Source organism: Epinephelus lanceolatus, chromosome 12 (assembly GCF_041903045.1).
Source record: "Epinephelus lanceolatus isolate andai-2023 chromosome 12, ASM4190304v1, whole genome shotgun sequence".
Classification (NCBI taxonomy): Eukaryota; Metazoa; Chordata; class Actinopteri; order Perciformes; family Serranidae; genus Epinephelus; species Epinephelus lanceolatus.
Genome location: NC_135745.1, coordinates 6,544,524 through 6,565,728, shown reverse-complemented (window position 1 = coordinate 6,565,728; position 21,205 = coordinate 6,544,524). Strand labels below are relative to the sequence as shown.

Here is a 21,205-nt window from a genome sequence, read left to right as displayed (position 1 = left end):
CGAATTTGCCCATTTGTCATGGAATAGTACAACACTTTAAGGACCTCTCGTCCATGTTTGCACAAAATGTTTTTAACTTTTTTCTAAATTTGTGTTAATTTTTCTTCTCACAATGTGACCATGCTGTTATGGGCTTCACTATACTCTGTAAAACTAAGTAAATGAGTAACCATTAAGAACTCAAATCAAATGCAGACACATTTCGAGTTGCACCTTATGAAACTTGTTTTAATGAGTGTCTCTTTATAAAACAACCCCGAACACATGTAGAATCACAGAAGTCTCCAGGCAACAAAGACATAAAAAGGAAGTAAAAACATAAATATAAACAGGGATCAGGATGAGAGATTATCACGCAAGTCACAGAGAGCTTTGGCACAGGGCTGGCTGGACATGACAAACACTTTACTCAACTGGAACTGAACACAGATTTTCCCACAGCTCCCAGTCAAACACCAGTGCCTGTTTCAATCATTTATCAGTATACTTCCCTTATATTGGTATTCTTACATTATATGAATACACATAGCATTGATCCCTTTAAGTTATTTTACATCAAATATATTTCTACTATTCAAGTGTCTTTTGATTACATAAAATTATTTATTTTAATGTTCCATTTGGTCCGTGATAGAGTTGCCCCAGTAATGGGTGCTAAAACCTGGAACTGAGTTAGCATTTTGGCACTGATGGTTCCCTCGTCTCATAGTTAATGGGCTTTTTGAATGAATTTGTGGTTGGATGATTGATATAAGGTGTGTAGTTCACACAAGCCTAAAAGACTTTGATCTCTTGCTCTACAACATAAAATAGGTCTGTAAATGTCCCACTCATAAATTTTTGAAAAAGACGGTTGTTAACAAGTGGCAAAATGAGATGACGGAAGTCATCATGCCTACACAGCTTTACGGCTTCATCGTGGTAGGGATGTTAAATCATGTGACAGTGGTGTAGTTTATTTATAGCTTAATGTTAGCTTTTTACTTCTGGTGATTGCATTTAATTTTTCATAATCATGAAAGTGGTGTTCATTTGTGAAGATTATCTTGCTGAACAAAACGTGTATCAAAAACATTTGTTTGCCAGAGTTTATTTTCTGCAATAATCCAAACTCCAATGGAAAAATCCCATAGACTTTGACAAGGGAACCAGTGCGATGCTAACTTCCAAGTTGGCCTACTGAAAAACATTATCCCTGGAGCACTTTATTGTGAAAAGAGAAAACACTGTACAAAGAAAAATGATTCAAATAGAAATATGATCATATCATAATGAGTTGCTCCATATGGCTCACATACAAGTTATGTGTATGATGTCAAATGAGACAACAGGCAGTACAGTAATGCCTCCCTATCTGCTGAACGTAGGAAAAAGTTAACTTATTCTCAGGTAGGAATGGGACGATATCATAGAGTGTATAAAATAATGGACATAGCCACCACAACGTCACATCCCCCATTGGTTTGTGGACCAGACTTTGGCATTTTGACTTGTAGTTTAGGAGCCAGAAGTGACCATATTTGACCAAGAGGGTGGCCCTTACCCTAATGCTAGCTGCTAGCATGATTTGCACAAAGCATTTACAGCTATGGTTAAGTGTAACAATGCTAATTTTTGCTAGAGAAAGACAGGCTCAAAAGCATTAAAATAAAATGTACTTATCAGAAAGACTGAATATCCGACTTATTGGAGGGGTTTTTTTGTGTTTTTTTTTTTTTTAGCAAGACTTTTTTAGACAATCGAAACATTACACTCAACATTCATGGACTGAAAACCCAATGCAATGGCGACGGCAACGCCTACGCCAATTACTCTGTGGATCTAGGGTTACGCCATGATTATGTTATCTCACCAATGTTGTCGCTGTGGCAGCGATTTGTCAACAGACAGCAACTGTAACAAAGTGGCCACGCCCTTAATTATGTATAGCTTTAATGCGTACTAACATTTAAACTTCACACACGGTACAGCTATGAATGTTGAAATTAGCTATAGAGACCAAAACTGTTTTTGGACCTGCCTGTAAACATGTTCATTTCTGCTGTAAAATTGGGCATTTTAGCATGAGTGTCTATGAGGATTGACTTGCTCTCGGAGCCAGCCTCAAGTGGACATTAAAGGAACTGCAGCTTTTGGTCAGCCTGCGAGGTTGCTGCTTGGAGGATATACGAATTTATTGCGGATCGCATTAAAATCACAGTAAGTTGATCACGGTGAATTTCCATTATCGGGGAAAATAACGAACAGCAGCAACCGTTAGCAGCAGCCGTTATTGTTGGTTGCCCAGCAGACTGCCGGGCAACCAACCGCATGGGTACCTTATTGTTGGTTGCCCAGCAGACTGCTGGGCAACCAACAATAAAAGAGACTCTGCAGAAACAAACTGCGTATGCACCAACCTTTAAAAAAAAAAAAACAAAAAAAAAAAAAACAGATGATCCTTATCGAGCACATTTCATATTAAAATATATAATGCTGTTTCAAATAATTAAGAATCTTGGCTTTTCAAGATAGTTTGTTTTTCACTTAAAAGGATGTTCACTAAAAGAAGTGTGTCCTATCTGAAGTAATAAAAATGTATGTTTCTTAACAAAATGTAAGGTAAAGTGATTCCAGTATGTTTTAGTGCCATTTTAGAGTTTTAAGCATACTTTGATGATTTTCTGTAAAATATTGGCCAGCACAAACTTGACATGAAATATTCATATCGTCCCATACCTATTCTGAGGTTGCGTTTGCTGCTGCAGTAACATTCAAGTGACATTGTTGAACTTTTTGTTAAAGGCCTTAATTCTCGTCTTCATGACTGTCTGTATTTCTGACTCAGTTTTCATGTTTCCAGTGACAGTCTGTGTAAATGTAGTGGCTTTTTACTGTGTCCTACTTGTGGAGGAAATATAGTGTAATGATCTCTTAATTAACCACCCCATTTAGAATCTCAGGAATGATTTTGGAATGTAGTTATGTGTCACATCAGCAGCAAGTACTGACTGGATTTAAAATGCTCCCTGCTTCTTCTTTGGTGTTTGAGCTTAATCACTTGAATACATCTCACACTATAGCTGGTTTTCCTCACCATCCTGTAGACTCTGATGTCCGTTTGTGCAGCCACAGGATAGCAGTTCCCTTTTGAAGTGATCCACTTTAGATGAGCTAAAGCCTGCAGTCAGGTGAGGTATCTGCCAGGAACAGGTCAGTCTGTTCCCAGTGTTTCCTCGTATTTCTCCGCAGACATGCTGTTGACACTGGATCTTGTTTTCCCATCATTTTCCAAAGTTGTGTATAATTGTTTACAGCTGTAGCTGATGTCGTACCATGGAAAATCATGAAGCAAAATCAACCCGTAAAGCATCCAAAGCATGTTCCTGCTCACAGTTCTGTGGTCACAATACTGTGTAAAGAATCTATACAATCAATGACCTATTATTCTTCATTCCACTCCAGCTATATCTGCGGGCCTGTATAGATGTTAGCTATCATGTAGCTGTTTTGTGTGTTGGTTGGGTTCTGTGATAGGATTCTACAACTGAATATGTGACAAAGAATGTGTAAAATACGGAAAATATTAAGATTGGAATGAATGTGTATCAAAATATAGTAATGCATGGACCAACATTATGGATGAGAGCTGAAGACATGCTTCATTCATGCTCCATGCTCAGTCATCAGCTGCTGGCCTACCTGCTGATTAGTAACAGCCAATCATATTTATACAGCATGGTTATACTAATCTGGCCCTTCTTACTATCACTGCCGATAAATTCATACCAGCGCTGTTGACTTAACACAGTACTGTGTGTTCAGAATCAGACAGAACACTAAGTGAATTTTAGAGGCAACGCAATTGCATATTCAAAAAATGGTTAGATGCAATTTATAAGGAATTAGTCCAGGGTGGCACAAATTGACGACGACGCATCCCCACGAAAAAACGTGAAAATCCATCAATTAAGGTGGAGTCAGGACAGCTACTGCCTGTCGAATTATTCATGTCACTACAATAAAATGAACCTATAATAACCTGATTTTTGTAATTACCGTGCTGCAATATAAAAATTCTTGGAAAACGGTTGGAAAACAAGATCTAGTTTTGAAAATGGCCAGAATTGTCAGTAAGGCATGAAATAAAAAATCTCCCTATCAGTTCCTCTGGTTTCCCTGCTCACTCCTGTAACTTGATCAGAAGTGCTAAATGTGCCACATAAAGTGCACCAGTCGAGCAGCCAGTCAGGGATCCCCCCCTGCTGCTCTTCCCTGAAAAACTAGAGATGAATCTTAAAAAGAAACAAAAGTGAAAGCACTTCCTGTCCAGCTGAGACTGGCCCAGGATTTGTGTTTCCTTGATGTACCCTGCGGTGTCAGTTGGCGGGAAGGTGGGGTAGGGATTGTTAGTTGACTCTGGCTGCATCATCAGAGATGACTGTCAGACCACCTAGACACACACACACACACACAGAGGAAGGTAGTAGTTGAGCTGTGAACCAGAACTAAAAAGTAAAGGAGGAGCTTTAATAAGTTAGGCTAAAAGCTATGCAGATATATACAGTACTACACATATACTTGTATATACTCACGTGGTCTGATCTGTATTGGCCAGATGAGGATGGAGCAGAGCGTTAAAGCTGCAACAACTGCCACGCCTCCTGTTACTATGACCATGACGTAGTGATAGAACCACACACAGGCAGGACAGCACACCACAGTACTGAGAGAGACAACAAAGTCATGTCACAGTCTGAGACAGAACCAGCAGATCACTGAAACTACTCCTTTAAACTCTCACTCCTCTTTTTCTGCTCTTTTCTTCTTACATTTCTGTGTTGAATCATATCCCATCTTAACATGCATATACTTTGGCTTTTTATTTTAATCATTCATTTGTAAAATTGTCCTTTTTTCATTATAGTATGAATTGTTGTATAGTAATTATTGTAGCATTAGTCTTGTAGCTTAAATGCTGTTCAACATGTGCCTGGCAATATTGTACTTCAAGGAACAGTTCATCCCCAAATCAAAACTACCTATTTTTCCTCTTACTTGTAGTGCTGTTTATCAGTCTAGATAGTTTTGGTGTGAGCTCCAGAGTGTTGGAGATATTGGCTGCAGAGATGTCTGCCTTCTCTCCCATATAATGGAACTAGATGGCACTCAGCTTGTGGTACTCAGAATGCCAAACAACAACATCTCTTTCCAGAGATCACAACCCAGTTACTCAAGATAATCCAAAGACCTTGTTGTGAGCAGTTTCATGCAGGAACTATTTTCTTTCTATCAAACTACACCTGCCAAATCACCATGCTGAAGGAAGCGTGCATCAACTGGTAGGTCACTAGCACCACTTGAGCTAGCTAACATAATGGAGTAGGGCATTGTTATTGTTTACATGTCACTCTCATGCATGCTTCCCTCTGTGTAGTGATTCGGGTGTAGTTTGGTAGAAAGAAAATAGTTCCTACATGAAACTGCTCACAACAAAGTCAGTGGAATGTCTTGAGCAACCAGGTCATGATTTCTGGTGCTTCTGAGTGCCATCTAGTTCCATTAAATTGGAGAGAAGACAGATATCTCTGCAGCCAATATCTCTAACACTCAGCAACTCACACCTAAACTGTCTGGAATGATGAACAGTAAAACAGGTAAGAGGAAAAATATGCATTTTTAGGGTGAACTGTCCCTTGAAAGGAGTACTCCACTGATTTAGTATTGCACTTCCATAAAAGTTGAGGGACTTGTTAGGGACAGATTAAAAAGGCATTGTAACAAAAAAATAATCAAAGGGTGGCAGGGTGGTTAGCTTTGTTGCCTCACAGCAAGAGGGTTCCTGGTTTGGACCCAAGGTGGGGAGTTTGAACCCCAGGGTGGGGGTGCCCTTTTGTGCGGAGTTTGCATGTTCTCCCCATGTCAGCGTGGATTTTCTCCAGGTACTCCTGCTTCCTCCCACAGTCCAAAGACATACAGGTTAATTGGTGACCCTAAATTGTCCGTAGGTGTGAATGTGAGCGTGAATGTTTATCTGTCTCTATGTGTCATCCCTGTGATAGTCTGGCAAGTGGCAACCTGTCCAGGGTGTACCCTGCCTCTCGCCCAATGTCAGCTGGGATAGGCTACTTTTGTCCAACACTTTGGTTTACGACCAAATACCTGCAAAACTAATAACATTTCCATCAGCCTCAATTGTACTTTGAGCTTTTTGATAGTCAACAAATGTAGCACGCTAACAGATAAAACCAGATCCCCAGGAACACTGCTCAGCTTTGCAGCCATTTTTTCCCAGTGGCCACTCGCAGTATTGCAGTGAAAAAAATCCCCTGCAGCTCAAAAAAGCATTTTCCCCATAGGCCACCATTATAAAAGAGACGTCCGTAAAACTGTTGAAAGGACACCCCGAACTGTAAAAAAGGTCAATTATGACATGAATTTTTTTTTATCCATGTTTGTTAAACTTTTCTGGAAAGCCGAGAAAAACTACTTAAAAATCTGTGACATCAACATCATTGCGGTCTTGTTACAGGCTGTGCAGAACTAATCAGGAGGAGTAAACTATCACTAAACTAGTGATACGACAATAGAGAAAATTTGAGTTTGAATTATGTAGTAGTGGGTCATCACTTAACGCAAGAGGAGGTCCTGTAGTGTACATACATACATAATGTGTGTGTAACAGTAAACAATGAGTGAATTTGTGTGTGTGTTTGTACTAACTGGCAGGGATGCAGAGTCTGAATGATCATCACAGCCACTCCATTAGCCACTTTATCAGTGAAACTCATGGCTCCGTACACAAATGCTCCAGTTTGCTGCAGAGATGGAGATACAGTTAGTGGATGGTATAATACTTAACACATCTCTCTGTCTGTCTGTCTGTCTGTCACTCACTCAGTCACTCACTCAGTCACTCAGTCACTCAGTCACTCACTCACACACACAATTCTTACTGTCTGATTGCCGATGAGCTCAGCAGTCATGGAGAGCGATATGACCAGGATGGTGGCGGACCCCGCCCCCAGCAGCACAGCAGGCCCATACACCCACTGGCCCATCTTATCATCCAATAGCACCCAGTAGGAGAAGGCCATGATCAGCAAGAGGCCTATGAAGTAGGTGAGCTGGACCAATCAGAAGAGAGACACACAGTGTTTGACAGGTGAGTCAGCATAAACTTCTGGCTTGAACACTTCCTCTTCCTATCAGCATAGATACAGAATCAGATCTCCTATTCAACTCACTAAAGTACTAAGATTCACTGACACTTTACAGAAGAATGTGATGAGGAAGTACTGAAACACCAGAGAACCAGTTCGGCAACTTTTTGGCTCAGCTTTTGTATTCAGAGCTCTCAACTCAATTCATATATCCATGATCATGTATTAGGTTATAGTTAGTGTTTATGTTGTAGAGGACTGCATTATACTGAAAAGGGTTTCTAATATTTTGTACCCTGATGAATGTAAATGGAAAGGATTACACTATTAACAGTTTCTCCTGCCTTACCTTTTTCTAACTTTTTGCTCTTTTTTAACTTCCTTTATCAAAACCCCTGAAGACCTGATTTGAAATTTTAACTTTTTCTATGTAAGATTACATTTTCACGATTAAATAAGGAGCAATGACAAAAACCTACTTAGGTATTATTGATGTGAACACTCAAAAACTGAGTGACTGTGAGGACTCAGGAATGTATTGGTGTGATTTGATTTAATTAACAGGAGCGAACATAATGTGCCTGTCTGTTCTTAGGTTTTGAACCTGTAGCAAGTATCTGTAAACGAATAGAGAGAGGTGAGTGTCAGTGTTTAAGGAATAAAAGAACTGTGTTGATGAGACATTCTAGTTTCAAAAATTAGACTTTCATCTTATTAGAGTCAGTCACTTAGCTACACTTCAGCCCTATTTTTTAGCCTATGTTTGTTTAAATATTTGCAGATCATCACCATAAAAAGCCATGCTGCATTAGCTGCAAGCATTTCCTGTTTGCATTGTAACCATGGATACAGATAGCAATCACTGGACTTCAGGGCTGAAGAAAAAAAATCTTTTATAGGACAGGTTCTTAGATTTTTTTCCTATGATTTCTAAGCGGATTTATGGACATTTTTTCTCAATGGACATCACAGATCCTGAGGTCACTGGAAAGGGTTGATTCCAGGAGTGTGTGTGAGACATCTACGTGATATCTGTATAAGACTGAAAAAAAGGGTGTGATTTTTTTTTTTTACATCAGTTGGGATCAAAGGTTTAAAGCTTTAATATGTAACATTTCCACATTAAAATGTCTAAAACCAGACCTATCTTATATATTTTGATGAGCTGTGTACTTACATTATCCCAAATGTTTCCCCCAATGTTCAAACCCAGAGAAATCTGTAATTTCATTCAAGGTACAGTGTTTTTCATTTGGTTGCCTGTCACTAGCGTCATATCCCCTTACCCCTCTAGTTGCTCTAACTTCTGGGGAAACACAGGAAACACCAGATGGATCAGAGAGTAAAGAAGGACATCACTGAGCCAATCTATTTTTTGCGTTCAAGCTAATGAGTTTGGGTTGTTTTGACCACAGATAACACGCCGGGCTATCACATGATTGAATTTTCCTCAGTGTTAACTGCAGTGGCTGTATAGATGATCAGCTCATCCAATGCTAGTGATAAGTCTGTGGAATATCTTTTGTAACCAGATGATTTCTATAGAGACATTGCTGTTGAGTTTTTCAAATGTATTTTTTGGTGCTTTGAGCACCACAAGCTAAGTGCCATCTAGTTACATTATACTGGAGAGAAGGCAGACATCTCTATCGTTGATATCTCCAACACTCAGCAACTTGGCAGCGAAAAATATGTATTTCTGGGGCCATATTCACAAACATTCTGTGAATATTCTTGGGGAGCTCCTAACTTAGCCCAAAAGTTTTTTGTAAGGAGTCCGAGCATGGGAGTGATTTAGGAAAGTTCTCAGAGCAGCTTTGAACAAGGACGGGACAGAAACTTTTACCTCAGTGAGGAGGTGTGGTTGACCCCATTGCTAGGTATGATGCATCCTCTTAACAGATGTGATTGGTTGTCAGAGACACGCCCATTGTGATCCTGCAAGGTGTGGACACCCAGTGGAAGTGAAATGCACTACTGACTGTTAAAGTGCTCTCTTTGTTAGTGTGATCACTCTGTTGAAGTAAGGCTGGGACAGACCCAAGTCATCACTGCTGCACTCTTGCATTTTTCCAGTTATTCAAAAATCTTAGTGTTGTAATCATTTTATTTCTGGCGTTATAGTGTTAGGTGAGACGTGTGTATCTCTAATGACATCAACCAGCATTTCATTAACTCACTGTCATCCAGCGTTTGGAGGATATTTCTCTGACCTCTTTGTGTTTCCACCATTTTCTCCTCTGCTTAAGAGCCTCTTAAAAGTCCTCCTCCATGCTCCTAACAGTTTTTCACCTTTGGAGCTCTTTTAAGATCTAAGATGCTCTGTGAATAACTTTTATCTTTACAAGGACCTAATCTTAACTTTAAGGGAAAATTCTAAGAAAATGTCACAATTCTAAGAATTTTTTTTAGAGTTTCGTCACTCAGAGCAACTCTTACTTGCTCGTACTAGGACGCTTTGTGAATATGGCCCCTGATCTGAGGTGAACTATTGCTTTAATGGTGAAAGTAGCCTGATAATCAGACTACATTTTCATTTTGTTTCCATAGGAAAGGAATTATGTGTCTAGTGTGTGTACTTACACATTTTCCAATAAGCTTACTGACAGGCTTCATGATGAAGGAGGACAGGAAGCCACTCACGTACATCACTAATGGGATGGTTGCAATGAACTTCTATTGGAGGGAGAAAGAGAAATGGAATGAACAAACACTGAGGAATGAGTAGTCCTTTTAGCTTTGATACAGAATAACACTAATGGTGTGGTCACTATGAACTGATAATGCATATACACGTATGAAAAAGATTAATTCTGGTGATCTTGTGTTACCTTGGGCAGCCCCAGAGTGTTGATGAGATACATTGAGATGTATGTCTGAGACAGATTGACCATTAACCTGGTTGACATGTAGAGTAAGGCCACCTACAGAGATACACAGTAACACACAGATCTGTCAGCCAGGTTTGCTGCAGGCAGTGAAAAACATTTGACACCAGACAACATGTGGCAACTGTCAAGATGTTGAAAGCGGAAAAGCTGATTGCAAAAAAAAAGCTTTTTCTGTGCCGATCTGTCAGTTCAGTAGGTTCAAGTGAAGTTCAGGTCAGACTTCAGTGTGTTTGTTCTGATACTAAGAGAGTCACATCTGCTTTTACCTGTACAATCTTCCTACCTGGTAAAAAGAGGGCTGCTGCAGCCAACATTTCCACTGCAGAGGAGACGCGGAGGTTTTATGGCGAGGAAGCAGAGGCCTCCGCTCCCCCTCCTCCTCCATCCTCTCCCTACTCCTCCCCTCCTCTTCTCCAGCCTCTCCTCCTGCTCCAGCACTCCTCTCTTTGATTCCCAGGTGGAAGAGGAGGGAGAAGAGAGCACCAATGCCCAGCACAATCAGCGCCAGATTCTGTAATCAAACACAGCAAAACACAAGTTAAGGTTTATTATAAACTGTTTTCAAACTCTGTCAGACTTGCCTCATGCAGAGCCCATAAGTGTAAATATAGCACCTCAGTTTTAGCATGACTTTGGTCATGGTTTGTTTTGTAATGGTTTTTAATCGTTTAATCTTGTTTTATCCTTTATATTTGGGATTTTATTTACTTTATAGCTTTTCTTTTTTACCCAAAAAGCAGTTCGTAACTTTGTTTTTGACAGGTGCTATATAAATACAGTTATATTGATAATAATTATAATTATTATTATTATTATTATTATTATTATTATTATTAATGCTCTCACCCTACTGAAAATCACATTCAATTTCATGTTCTATTTTGCATCTTTAAGAAAACTGTCCTTTACCGACACTTCTAACACAATCAACAGCAGAATAAAATCATCACTAAGGCACTAGCTAAACAATATAAACTCCACAGCAGCTGCAGCCACAAACACATTACAGCAAAGGAGAGACTGCACAGTTTTTATACACCACATAGCAGGCAGGCACACATAAAGTTGCTCGGCAGCACAGTTGCTGTTGACATTTTTATCTAGAGAATGAGTTCAGAGTTTGTTGTCACCTGTCTGAATGTCACTCTGTGAGCCTTGAGCACAGCAAAGTCCCCCTCGATCTGCTCTACATTTAACCTCTCTGCTTGTTCATTCTTAAAGCATTACGTTAATATAACCAGCCTACTCAGCATCTCTGTCCTGCTGTAACCAGTCTACTCAGCCTGTCTAGCAGATGCACATGAGCACTGTAGCATGTCAGCCTGACCCAGCATGTGCCTGCATCATGCAACATCGTAGGTGTGTTTGACTTGGGACACTGAGTGTGCTCACAGGGTGGAGCATTGTATGATTGTTTAAGTTGAATACCACCTGTTTTTTGTAACTATATCAGCGTATAGTAATGCCAACCATAACCCACAAGGACATGATCCTTAATTTGATGGCAATTGTTGTACATTTGAACTGTTCACTAACTGCTAGCCACAGCTCAGGTGTGACCGCCATTCCGTATCCTGCCCACATCCTGACACTCGGCTGGTGAGTGTAAACATTTACAACATGCATCTCTACCTGAGTGTCAGCTGAGTGCAGACTGTCACCTCAGTCAAGCTCTGCCCTCCTGCAGCTACACACACACCTGCAGCTGCAGATTTATTTCCTGTCTTTAGTTTCATTGTGCTGATAAATTACTTAATGGAGCAACAGTGTGTGGATCTTTCTTTATTGCTTTCCTTGTTCCTCCTTTACTTCATTCACAACAGTTTTCATGACTGATTCCTGTGACTTTGCAACTTGAAACCATTGCAACTTGAAAAGTAGCAAAGTACAATACTTGTGATAAAAAGTACTTAAGTACAAGTAAAATTACCAATTATAAAAAAAAAAAATACTCAAAAAGTCCAAGTAAATCTATATTTTTTACAGTAACGAGAGTAAACATAAGTCATTATTTTCACCCCTGATTAGGGCCCTCAGTGTTCTGTTCAAAGGGCACTGGTATGCTAAATGGTACTGTTCACTGTCAATGTCATGTGGTGATTTTCAGTGGCTCTGCCCACTCTTAAACACAGTTGATTAGAAGCCCTCCTCACCCTGAAGACGGGGATATCGACTGGTCCAAGTGCATCACTGAGCGGATCTTCGTCCCCTCCGGCCTGCACGTGGAACAGCAGGTAAGCCACTGCATACACTGTGATGTTGGCTATCACTGTGAACGCGTACCTGCACACACACAAACAAGGGAGGCTGTGTATTCAAGATCTGTAGATTATCTTGCTGTCTGTACTGTCTGTGTGAATAAAACGTACCGGTATGCAGTGAGTTCTACTTTAGCGTGCTCACAGGAGACTAGCTCTGGAATGAGAGACAAGTGGGAGATCTGGGTGGCGGCCCAGCCGAACTGAAAGATGATGATGAACGGGATGAAGTAGATCAAACTGGCCCACTGGGGGGTGAATGAGCTACAGCCCAGACACTGGTTGAAGATGAAAGCAAAGGACAGCACCACGCTCAGTGTACCTGGATAACACACACACACACAGAGGGCACAAACAATGACTTTCAGTATACTGTTAGTAAAAATACACCTATCATTCTGCGTCAGTCTTATTCACACACATGAAAGTGATGAATTGAAGCCTGTAAGAAAAATTCACAACTTTTGCCCCAAAACAAATTTGGAACACACCAATGCTGGCAGGACACCTTCACCATCTGAGCATTTTGTCTTTATTTGACAGCACAGCGAAGGTTCCCCTGCTTGTGGAGCCAATAGCAGCCCCAAAACACCACTGGGATAACTTTGGCACCTAAATTTGTTATCCTCATTGAAGACCACCTTTCAAAAATGTGTTTTTCTTATTGTTCCTTCACTTGGATTTTTAAGCTTCACTGTGCAGAATGATGTATGTGCAGAGTTTGTTCTCTCATTCATCTGCTAAGGAGCCTTGATGTTGGCATTCTGGCCATCACCATATTGGATTTTTGGAACAAGAAGTGACCATATTTTGACAAGAGGGTAAAGTTAACTCTATTGCTAGCTACTAGCTCGGTTAACACAATGCATTTACAGCTATGATTAAAGGAACAGTGTGTAGGATTTAGTGGCATCTAACGGTGAGGACTGCAGTTTGCAACCAGCTAAAACTTCTCTCATGTGCCAAGCACGAATTCCCTGTTCGAAATCCCACTGTGTTCATTGTTCAGGAGGTTTTTCCCACAGGCTGAATCATCCACTGAGGTCTCTTCTTCCCCATACCAAACAGTCCTGGCAATTTAAACCAGTAAAAACACTGAATAAAGCAGTTTTATATTCCAAAAATCTGAGTTCTTCCAACACTGCTCATCGTGGAGAGGGTACTAACTAACTATGGTGGCCGACAGGAAAATGTGAATGGCCCTATCTACAGCCAAGTGTTTTGTTTGTCTATTCTGGGCTACTGTCGATCAACATGATGGACTCCAGGGACGAGGACCCGCTCCCAATGTACATATAAATGCCCCATTCTAGCGTAAAGAAAATCCAATGATTCATATTTTCAGGAGGTTATACACAAAAGAAAACACACTTATTATGTTATATTCCATTTCTGCTAATATATCGTCCTAAATCCTATAGCCTGGTTAGACTATGCTCATGATGTGAGCTCAACATTCTGTTTCGCTCTCCGTATCAGTCATGACTTTCCAGAAATTAAAATCCAGTTGGGGCCAATCAGGGATCTGCAAAGGCGAGTACCCACACCCATTGACAGTGGAGTAGCACCAAGTCCAGACTGATACAGAGAGTAAAACAGAATGTTGAGCTCACGCCATTAGGATGGTCTTACCAGGCTATAAATCCTACACGCTGGACCTTTGTCTGAGATTATGCTAATTGTAATGCTAATTTTCACTAGCAAAAAACAGGCTTAAAACCATTAAAGAAAAATGTATTTACCAAAAAAACCTCAATATCCAGCTCCTCCTAAGAGGGCCTTTAAGTACAACCATACACTGAACAAGACTTTTTAACTGTTACAGTTAACTTTCATAAACTGAAAACACACTGAAAAAGCAGCAGCTAGTGAATCTGCAGTTATGCCATGGATACATTACCTAACCAACGTTAACACCATGGTAGCGACTTGTTGACAGACGGTACCTACCTGTCACTCAAAACAGCCACGCCCTTAATTATAATTAACTTTAGGCCTTAAAGACATGCAAATGGTGAGTTATGAAATCCACCCTCCGAACGGTTGTCATTAACAGGGAAATAGAGTTCAGCAGAAATTAGTCCTAAAACCTGGAAATGAGTTAGAATTTTATCACTCACATTTCCCTTGTCTCAAAGTCAATGGGTTTTTCTGATTGGGATTTTGGTTCGACGCCTCTTATAAGGTCTGTGGTTCACACAAGCTTAAGAGACTTTCACGTTTTGTTCTACAACATAAAGTACGTTAGTAAATACCCCACTCATGAACTCTGAAACTGCTAAACAAGCACGTGGCTAAATGAGACCACAAAACATCTAGACTCTGAGCCACACCGAACATGGCTTTATGGTCTTGTTATGATGGCGGTGATAGGTCATGTGACCATAGTGTAGTTCACTTACAGCCTAAAATTTGCTTTTTAATTCTGGCAATTGCAATTAGGCTTCAATAATCATGAAAGCGGTGTTCATTTTTGAAGATTATCTTGCTGAACAAGTGAACAATACATATCAGTACCTTAAACATTTGTTTGCCACAGAGCTTATCCTTTGCAATAATCCAAAATCCAGTGGAAAAATCATATAGGCTTTTTGACGAGGGAGCCAGGGCAAAGCTAACTTCCATGTCAGCTTACAGAAAAATGTCATCCCTAAAGCACTCTATTAACTATAGAGACAAAAAACATTTTTTTGTACCAGGTAATAAACATGTTTATTTCTGCTGTAAAGTTAGGCATTTTAACATGGGCGTCTTTGGGATTAACTCCTTCATGGAACTAGCCTCAAGTGGCCATTATAGGAACTGCAGTTTTTGGCACTTTCTGTGTTGTCTTCATTTTCCAGCCCCAGCAGTTGCTGCTTGGTGCTCATCATATATCTCATACATCACTAGTTTGAAGCCAAGCATGGTCCAGTATAAAACTTAGATAAGTGTGATGTGGAAACTGGAAACCTCAAGGTCACATATACTGAGAACTGAATCTTTACATTAAAAATCGAGACATCTTGTTTTTCATAGAGCAGGACACACCTTTATAGCCTAGTGGGTTAGGGTTAGGGTTGTTGTTAGGGTTAGGGTCTAGTGTGTTTTGATTTGTTCTTTGCTTTCACTGTTTCCTCTTCCTTCTGACTTTTATTGTCAGTATTATTGCATTATATTCCATTGTATTCCTTGTAATGCTATAAATATTAAGTTTGATTGAGTCTGAACATGTGTTTTTTAGAATATTTAACCAGGTAATTTAAGTAGAAAAAGCATTTTAGACAGAACTTCTTCAAAGTAGAGCGTGTCTTACAACAGTGGTTCCTAACTGGCCCAGCCACAGGGACCAAATTTCTCCTAAATCATCAGTTCAAGGTCCACACAGTTTAATATATTCAGCATCATACTTGGGTTTGGCTATGTCGTCAAGCTAGTTTGCAGTCTTTGCCAAGTAGCTGTTGCTTAGTCACTCACTTTACAGCAGGAAATTGCAATTGTGCTGCAAATTCACTTTACTTCAAAATAAAGTGTGTTTTTTACAAACTTGACACATTCGAGTCACTTGCGGTCCATTCAGAATGGACTTGCGACCCACTTTTGGACTGCGACCCACCACTTGGGAACTACTGTCTTATAACATGTCTTGAGGGGATCTTTATTGGTTTTATGGTTTAGGTAGAATAAAAATGTAATTTTTTTTTGATGGTCTATCCATTGTATATATTTAGATCTACTTTCACGCGTCTCTATTTACATTCAACAATTTGGCTGTTTGGCTGTTATGTTACTCTTGCTAAGAAGTGCTGTCTGACCGCTGTGAGGCAAAAGCTCTTGCCTAACCTAATATGACTTCGTAGACGATTTATGATGAGGCTTTCCTCGTCGTGTGTGTGTCATGTGGATACTTGCAGTTGTCAAGTCATTCCTCTGTGATTGAAGAATAACCTCAGTATCAGTCTGTATCCTCCTCTGACCACTGTCATTAAAGAGTCTCATAAAACACTCTGTCACTTAAATGGATCAATAAAACATATGTTTGGGGTGCAGTATGAGAGCATAGTCCAAACACCAGTTTCATTAAAAGTTACATGTTTATGGCATCATGTACATAACAGCTGACTGTCAGAAACAAGGAGCCGCTTCAGGACGAGACAACATGGCTGCTTTCTTCCCAGTTAACCTTTTACCACCCAGGATACTAACACTATGTAGAGCAGGTAGTGACTCATAAGTTACATAAATGTAAGCATGTAGTATGTATCAATTTCATTATGTATCAATTTATCAATTGTTTAGACTCTGCATTTTGCCCAATGTGGTCATTTTCAAAAACAAAACACACTGACATAAATATGACAGATGTCTCCCTTTCTTGAACCTGAAAATTAATTTTAATTTGGGAGTTTTGTATTCAAGACCACCTAAACAGAGACCAAGTCATGACCAAGAACAGAGTTTATCAGGACAGCGAATAGACCAAGACTTTAAGGGGTCAAGACCAAGGCAGGCCCACACTGCATGATGCACTTACTTGCCATGTACTGTATGTATATGTGTTTGTTTAAGTGTACTATGAGAAATGTGGACATAAAATTATCAAAAGGCATTGCAGAGGTAAAGTTTATATGTGGCATTTTTACAAACACTAATGAGCTCAAATCAACGTAACCATCTTTATTCAACACTCCTTTTTACACAGGCAATTTTGTGATATTCCCGTAGAGGTAGTTTTGACCAGTGTTAAAATAAAATCCCAAGTCATGACGTAGACAAAACTGAGTAAAAATGAGGTCGAGTCCAAGACGAGGCTGAGACCTCCAAAAAGTGGTCTTCAGACCAAGACCGATCTTGGGTATTATAACACTGCAGTGTAACTTGTAAAAGATAGCTGAATGTGGATTACAAATTCTGTCTGTGTATCTTTCAGACTTACCCACTAAATGCCATGTCTTCCTTTTGCCATAGTTGCCACAGCCGGGGGTTCGGTCAGACTCATAGCCAATGAGAGGCGTACAGATGCCATCAGCTATCTGCCCAACCAGCAGCAACACACCTGCACCACAAGGAGACAGTCACCATTGAGTAATTTACAATAATAATTAATATGTGACAACAGACCAAGAAGATAGATGCATGACGAAGGTAGACACTCACTGTACGAATTCAGTATATACTTTAAATTATATTTTTCATTAGTTTTTATTTTGTTGTTTTCAATGGAGTTTAGAGGTGGGGAAGGTGGTGTTGCACATTTTAGTTTTTATTTGTAAAAAAATTTAAGTTTTGGTTTTGTTTTCATTACTTTCACTACTTACTATTAGTTTTACGTTTTTGTATAATATGGGCAGGGGGGAGGGTGCACCTGTGCCTCCTCATGCCTGTTGTGCTGATACATTTCACCAAACAGAAAACTTTTGACTAAAGACATTTTCTACTAATTTTCGCTATATTGTATTTCGTTTCATGATAATTCACCGTTGTTTAGTTAGTTTTCATTTATTTTGTGACTCTATTTTCCATTTTTATTTCAGTTAACTAAAATTTTTTTGTTCTGCAACTAGTTTTAGTTTTTAATTTGGTTCAAGTTAATTTTAATAACTTTCATGCAGTCTCCGTAAAAAAAAACCCAACAAAAAAACATTTATAAGCCTTACAAAGATTTACGACAGGGTCATTGTGTGTGTGCCTGTACTGTGCAGATGTTTTCACAAATATACAACATGTGTATACTTGTATAAACAGACAGATACACAGACTGATTGATAGACAGACAGACAGACAGAAAGACAGAGAACAATCTCTCTCACACAAACACACACACACACACACACACTTTTTTGACACTTGATACCTACGATTTCGTATAAATACTTTTTTTTTATTAGTTTCTTTACTGAGCCTAAACAAACTTGAATTACTTATACAGCAGATCTACCAGTTGTAAAGTTTATTCACTGTCTTGTATTTATGCTTTGGCAACACTTGTTAAATGTGCAAATAAAGCATGTTGAATTTAATTGAAATGAACTGAAATAGACAGACAAACAGACAGACTAACCTGCATATGTGTTTTTGAATCCCAGTACTGAGTGGTAGAACACCAGCAGGTATGTGAACCACATAGAAGCACACAGGTCGTTGAGAAAGTGTCCCACCGCATAGCAGAGCCTCCTGAGGGCTGGCAGAGACCTCTCTGTGTCCGACATGGTGGCTCGCGAGACACAAAGCAGTTCAAAGGAAAGTGTCGGCACCACACGCCTCAATCAGCTCTCGACAGGGGTAAGATATAGTTGAATACACTACCGGTATAACTAGACAAACTTTTTCCACTCTGGGAGTTGCTGAACACAGCTGAATGACGACAGACCAGTTTTCGGTTCCCTTTTTAACATGTTACTGTCTTTTTATAAACTTATCATGAAGCGTTTCCGCTCAGTAAGTTAAATGTTGCCCGCGTAGGAGGTAGGACAAAAAGAAATTCCCTCTTCATCTCGGTGTCAGATTCCCTGTAATCAGGTGACAGTGGAGAGATGTGTCAAAGCCAGGAGGAGCATCTGGGGATAAATGAAAACCGAAACAGAACCACAGCACAGGACAAAAAACGGGTTTCATCGCCGCATTTCTCCACTTCATCACATCACATTTGGACACCTAATTAGCTACTCTGAAACGTAAGCGAGGTGTTCTATCTCAGCTTTCTGTCAAGTCTAATTCAATTACTTTGCTGAGTCAAAATCCCATTAAAAATGTACCCCATAATAAAACAGAAACCCCTCGAGTGCCTGTTCTTCTTCGCACATTTCTCCCTCCAGCAGCAGCGTGTAGAGTTTTAGATCCACCTCGGTACGGAAAACACCGAACCGCTGCCTCATTAACCTTTAGCTTGCTAGCAACAAGCGTACGACACATCTGGTGAGGAAAACACATAACAGATGTAAACAGCTAAGCAGACCGGCGATGATGAGGTAAGCAAAAAAGCGAGAGGGATTGACCAATAAAGATCCTTCTTGCTCCTCTCAGCCAATTGCGAAAGCCTCGTGGGATCAACTTTGTCATGTGACGGCAGACTGACAGCCAATGGTTGTGTATGTAACAGAGTGACCAATTGACTTCCGCCGTTACGTAGTGGACAAAGGATGTTACATATTACAAGTTTATATGCATATATTACTGCAAATTTGGCCACAGCTTTTTCATTAAATAATTTTCGAAATTGTGATTTCATATAGGCCTACAACAAAGCAGAGTTTAGTCATCCCAACAAAGCACAGCACTTGCTATGTCCCCTATGTTACACAATGGTTTTGCCATTGTATAAATGTCAAAGCACAAGTTCACACCCATTTCCAGTTCCCATTAACCAGTTTGACATCCAGTGCCTTGCTAAGGGGCACAAGTGTAAAGTTATTAGAAGGCTACCCTACAGGGCAACAGCTGGAAATAGTGCTGAGATACATGTAGACAGGGCATTCAATATGTATTTTTCAGCACTGGAAATACAAGAAAAAAATGTAGGTAAGAAGATAAAATAACTGTACCTCAACACAGCCTTGTAGGTTTACTGGATTATTTAGATGACTGTGACAAAAGAGTCATGACAAGAAACAAGTCCCAGAAGTACACAGATATCTGGACTGACCTTGCAGTTGTGTTCTTCCACCAGTCAGTCAAGTTGCAGTTTACATCCATGTCTGTCCAGACTCATATGTAGCCATGACAGTAAATTATGCTTCATATATAGACGTTGCTGCAAGAAGCTATAGATTCTAAAACATGGATGCTTCGCACACATCTTCCGCAACACAGACAATCTATACAATCAGCACAGTTTCAAGGTGGACACCCAAGATTAGTGTCACCAATTCAGTATCTGACCAAATGTCTCCCCTTCTGTTCCTGAGATATGACATTAAATAATGGCCAGACAAAATTGTAATGTCACAGTGAAGTTGACCATTGACCTTTTGGATATAAAATGTCATCAGATCAAAAAAGTGACTTTTGACCTCAAAAATCTAAACAGTTCATCTCTGCATCCATGTGGATGTTTGTGCCAGATGTAATGAAATTCCCTTCAGGTATTCCTGAGATATCTCATTCACAGGAATAGGGAGGACCTGAGGTCACAGTAACCTTGACATTTGACCACCAAATGCTAATCATCTTTGAGTCCAAGGGGTTGTTTGTGCCAAATTTAAGGGATTTCCCTCAAGGCGTTCTTAAGATATTGCGTTCACAAGAATAGGACGGATGTGATCACAGTGACCTTGACCTCTGACCACCAAATTCTAATCAGTTCATCCTTGAGTTCAAGGCAATGTTTCCACCAAATTTAAGGAAGAATCCCTCAAGGCATTCGTGAGATACCTCGTTGACAAGGGAGGACTGGACAGACAACCTGAAAACATACAGTAATGCCTCTGGCCACGACTGTTGAATGGGCATACAAAGGTTGAGGCATAAAAATCAAACTCATCTGGGAAGGTTGAGTCTGGATTATATTGAAGATATTTAGATATTTCCTACATTTGACACCATCTTTGTTGAGAAGGGCAACACCTCACTTTTTTTCACTAATTGTTCATTACTTTTCTCTTCATAGATGCTTCCCTGAACTCTCAGCCACTTTCTAACTTCTCTTCATTATTATGCCAGTGATATTTGGTTACAGCATATCCAGTTCAATTGGGCATCAAATTTAGGACGTCCCAAATTTAATAAGAGGAAGTCTGAGAGTGTCCATGAAATCTCTTTTCTATCCTGTGCTTGGGTATCTATATTAAATAAGAAATGCCACAATTTTTCCTGCAAATACATCAAAATTAGGTTTGTCTCCTACTGACCTGGCTGTTATTCACACTCATTAGTAACTCCTCTCACATGGTTTGCGACTCTTTTTTTCCTCTATATCAAAGCTCACATCTACCATTAA

General features: G+C 39.8%; 1 protein-coding gene across 1 annotated transcript; it reads right to left on the bottom strand.

The window, feature by feature from the left end:
- Positions 1 to 207: 207 nt before the first annotated feature.
- LOC117272216 (major facilitator superfamily domain-containing protein 12-like) lies at positions 208 to 19,228 on the bottom strand. The gene is made up of 11 exons (XM_033651018.2): positions 18,332 to 19,228; positions 17,207 to 17,326; positions 12,403 to 12,613; positions 12,187 to 12,316; positions 10,317 to 10,544; positions 9,974 to 10,066; positions 9,726 to 9,818; positions 6,936 to 7,106; positions 6,703 to 6,797; positions 4,575 to 4,705; positions 208 to 4,432 (listed from the first exon to the last, which is right to left on the bottom strand). The coding sequence occupies exons 1-11, from the start codon at positions 18,477 to 18,479 to the stop codon at positions 4,389 to 4,391; spliced, it is 1,464 nt and encodes a 487-aa protein (XP_033506909.2). The 5' UTR covers positions 18,480 to 19,228; the 3' UTR covers positions 208 to 4,388.
- Between the last annotated feature and the right edge of the window lie 1,977 nt (positions 19,229 to 21,205).

What these genes read in the sequence shown, in the direction of transcription:
- LOC117272216 (XM_033651018.2), bottom strand. Translation starts at nt 18,479, where the DNA reads ATGTCGGACACAGAGAGGTCTCTGCCAGCCCTCAGGAGGCTCTGCTAT. An exon ending in GTAAGCTTATTGGAAAATGT is followed by an intron (nt 7,107 to 9,725) that starts GTAAGTACACAC and finishes TGATTGGTCCAG; the next exon opens with CTCACCTACTTCATAGGCCT. An exon ending in CAGACTCTGCATCCCTGCCA is followed by an intron (nt 4,706 to 6,702) that starts GTTAGTACAAAC and finishes TGTCTCTCTCAG; the next exon opens with TACTGTGGTGTGCTGTCCTG.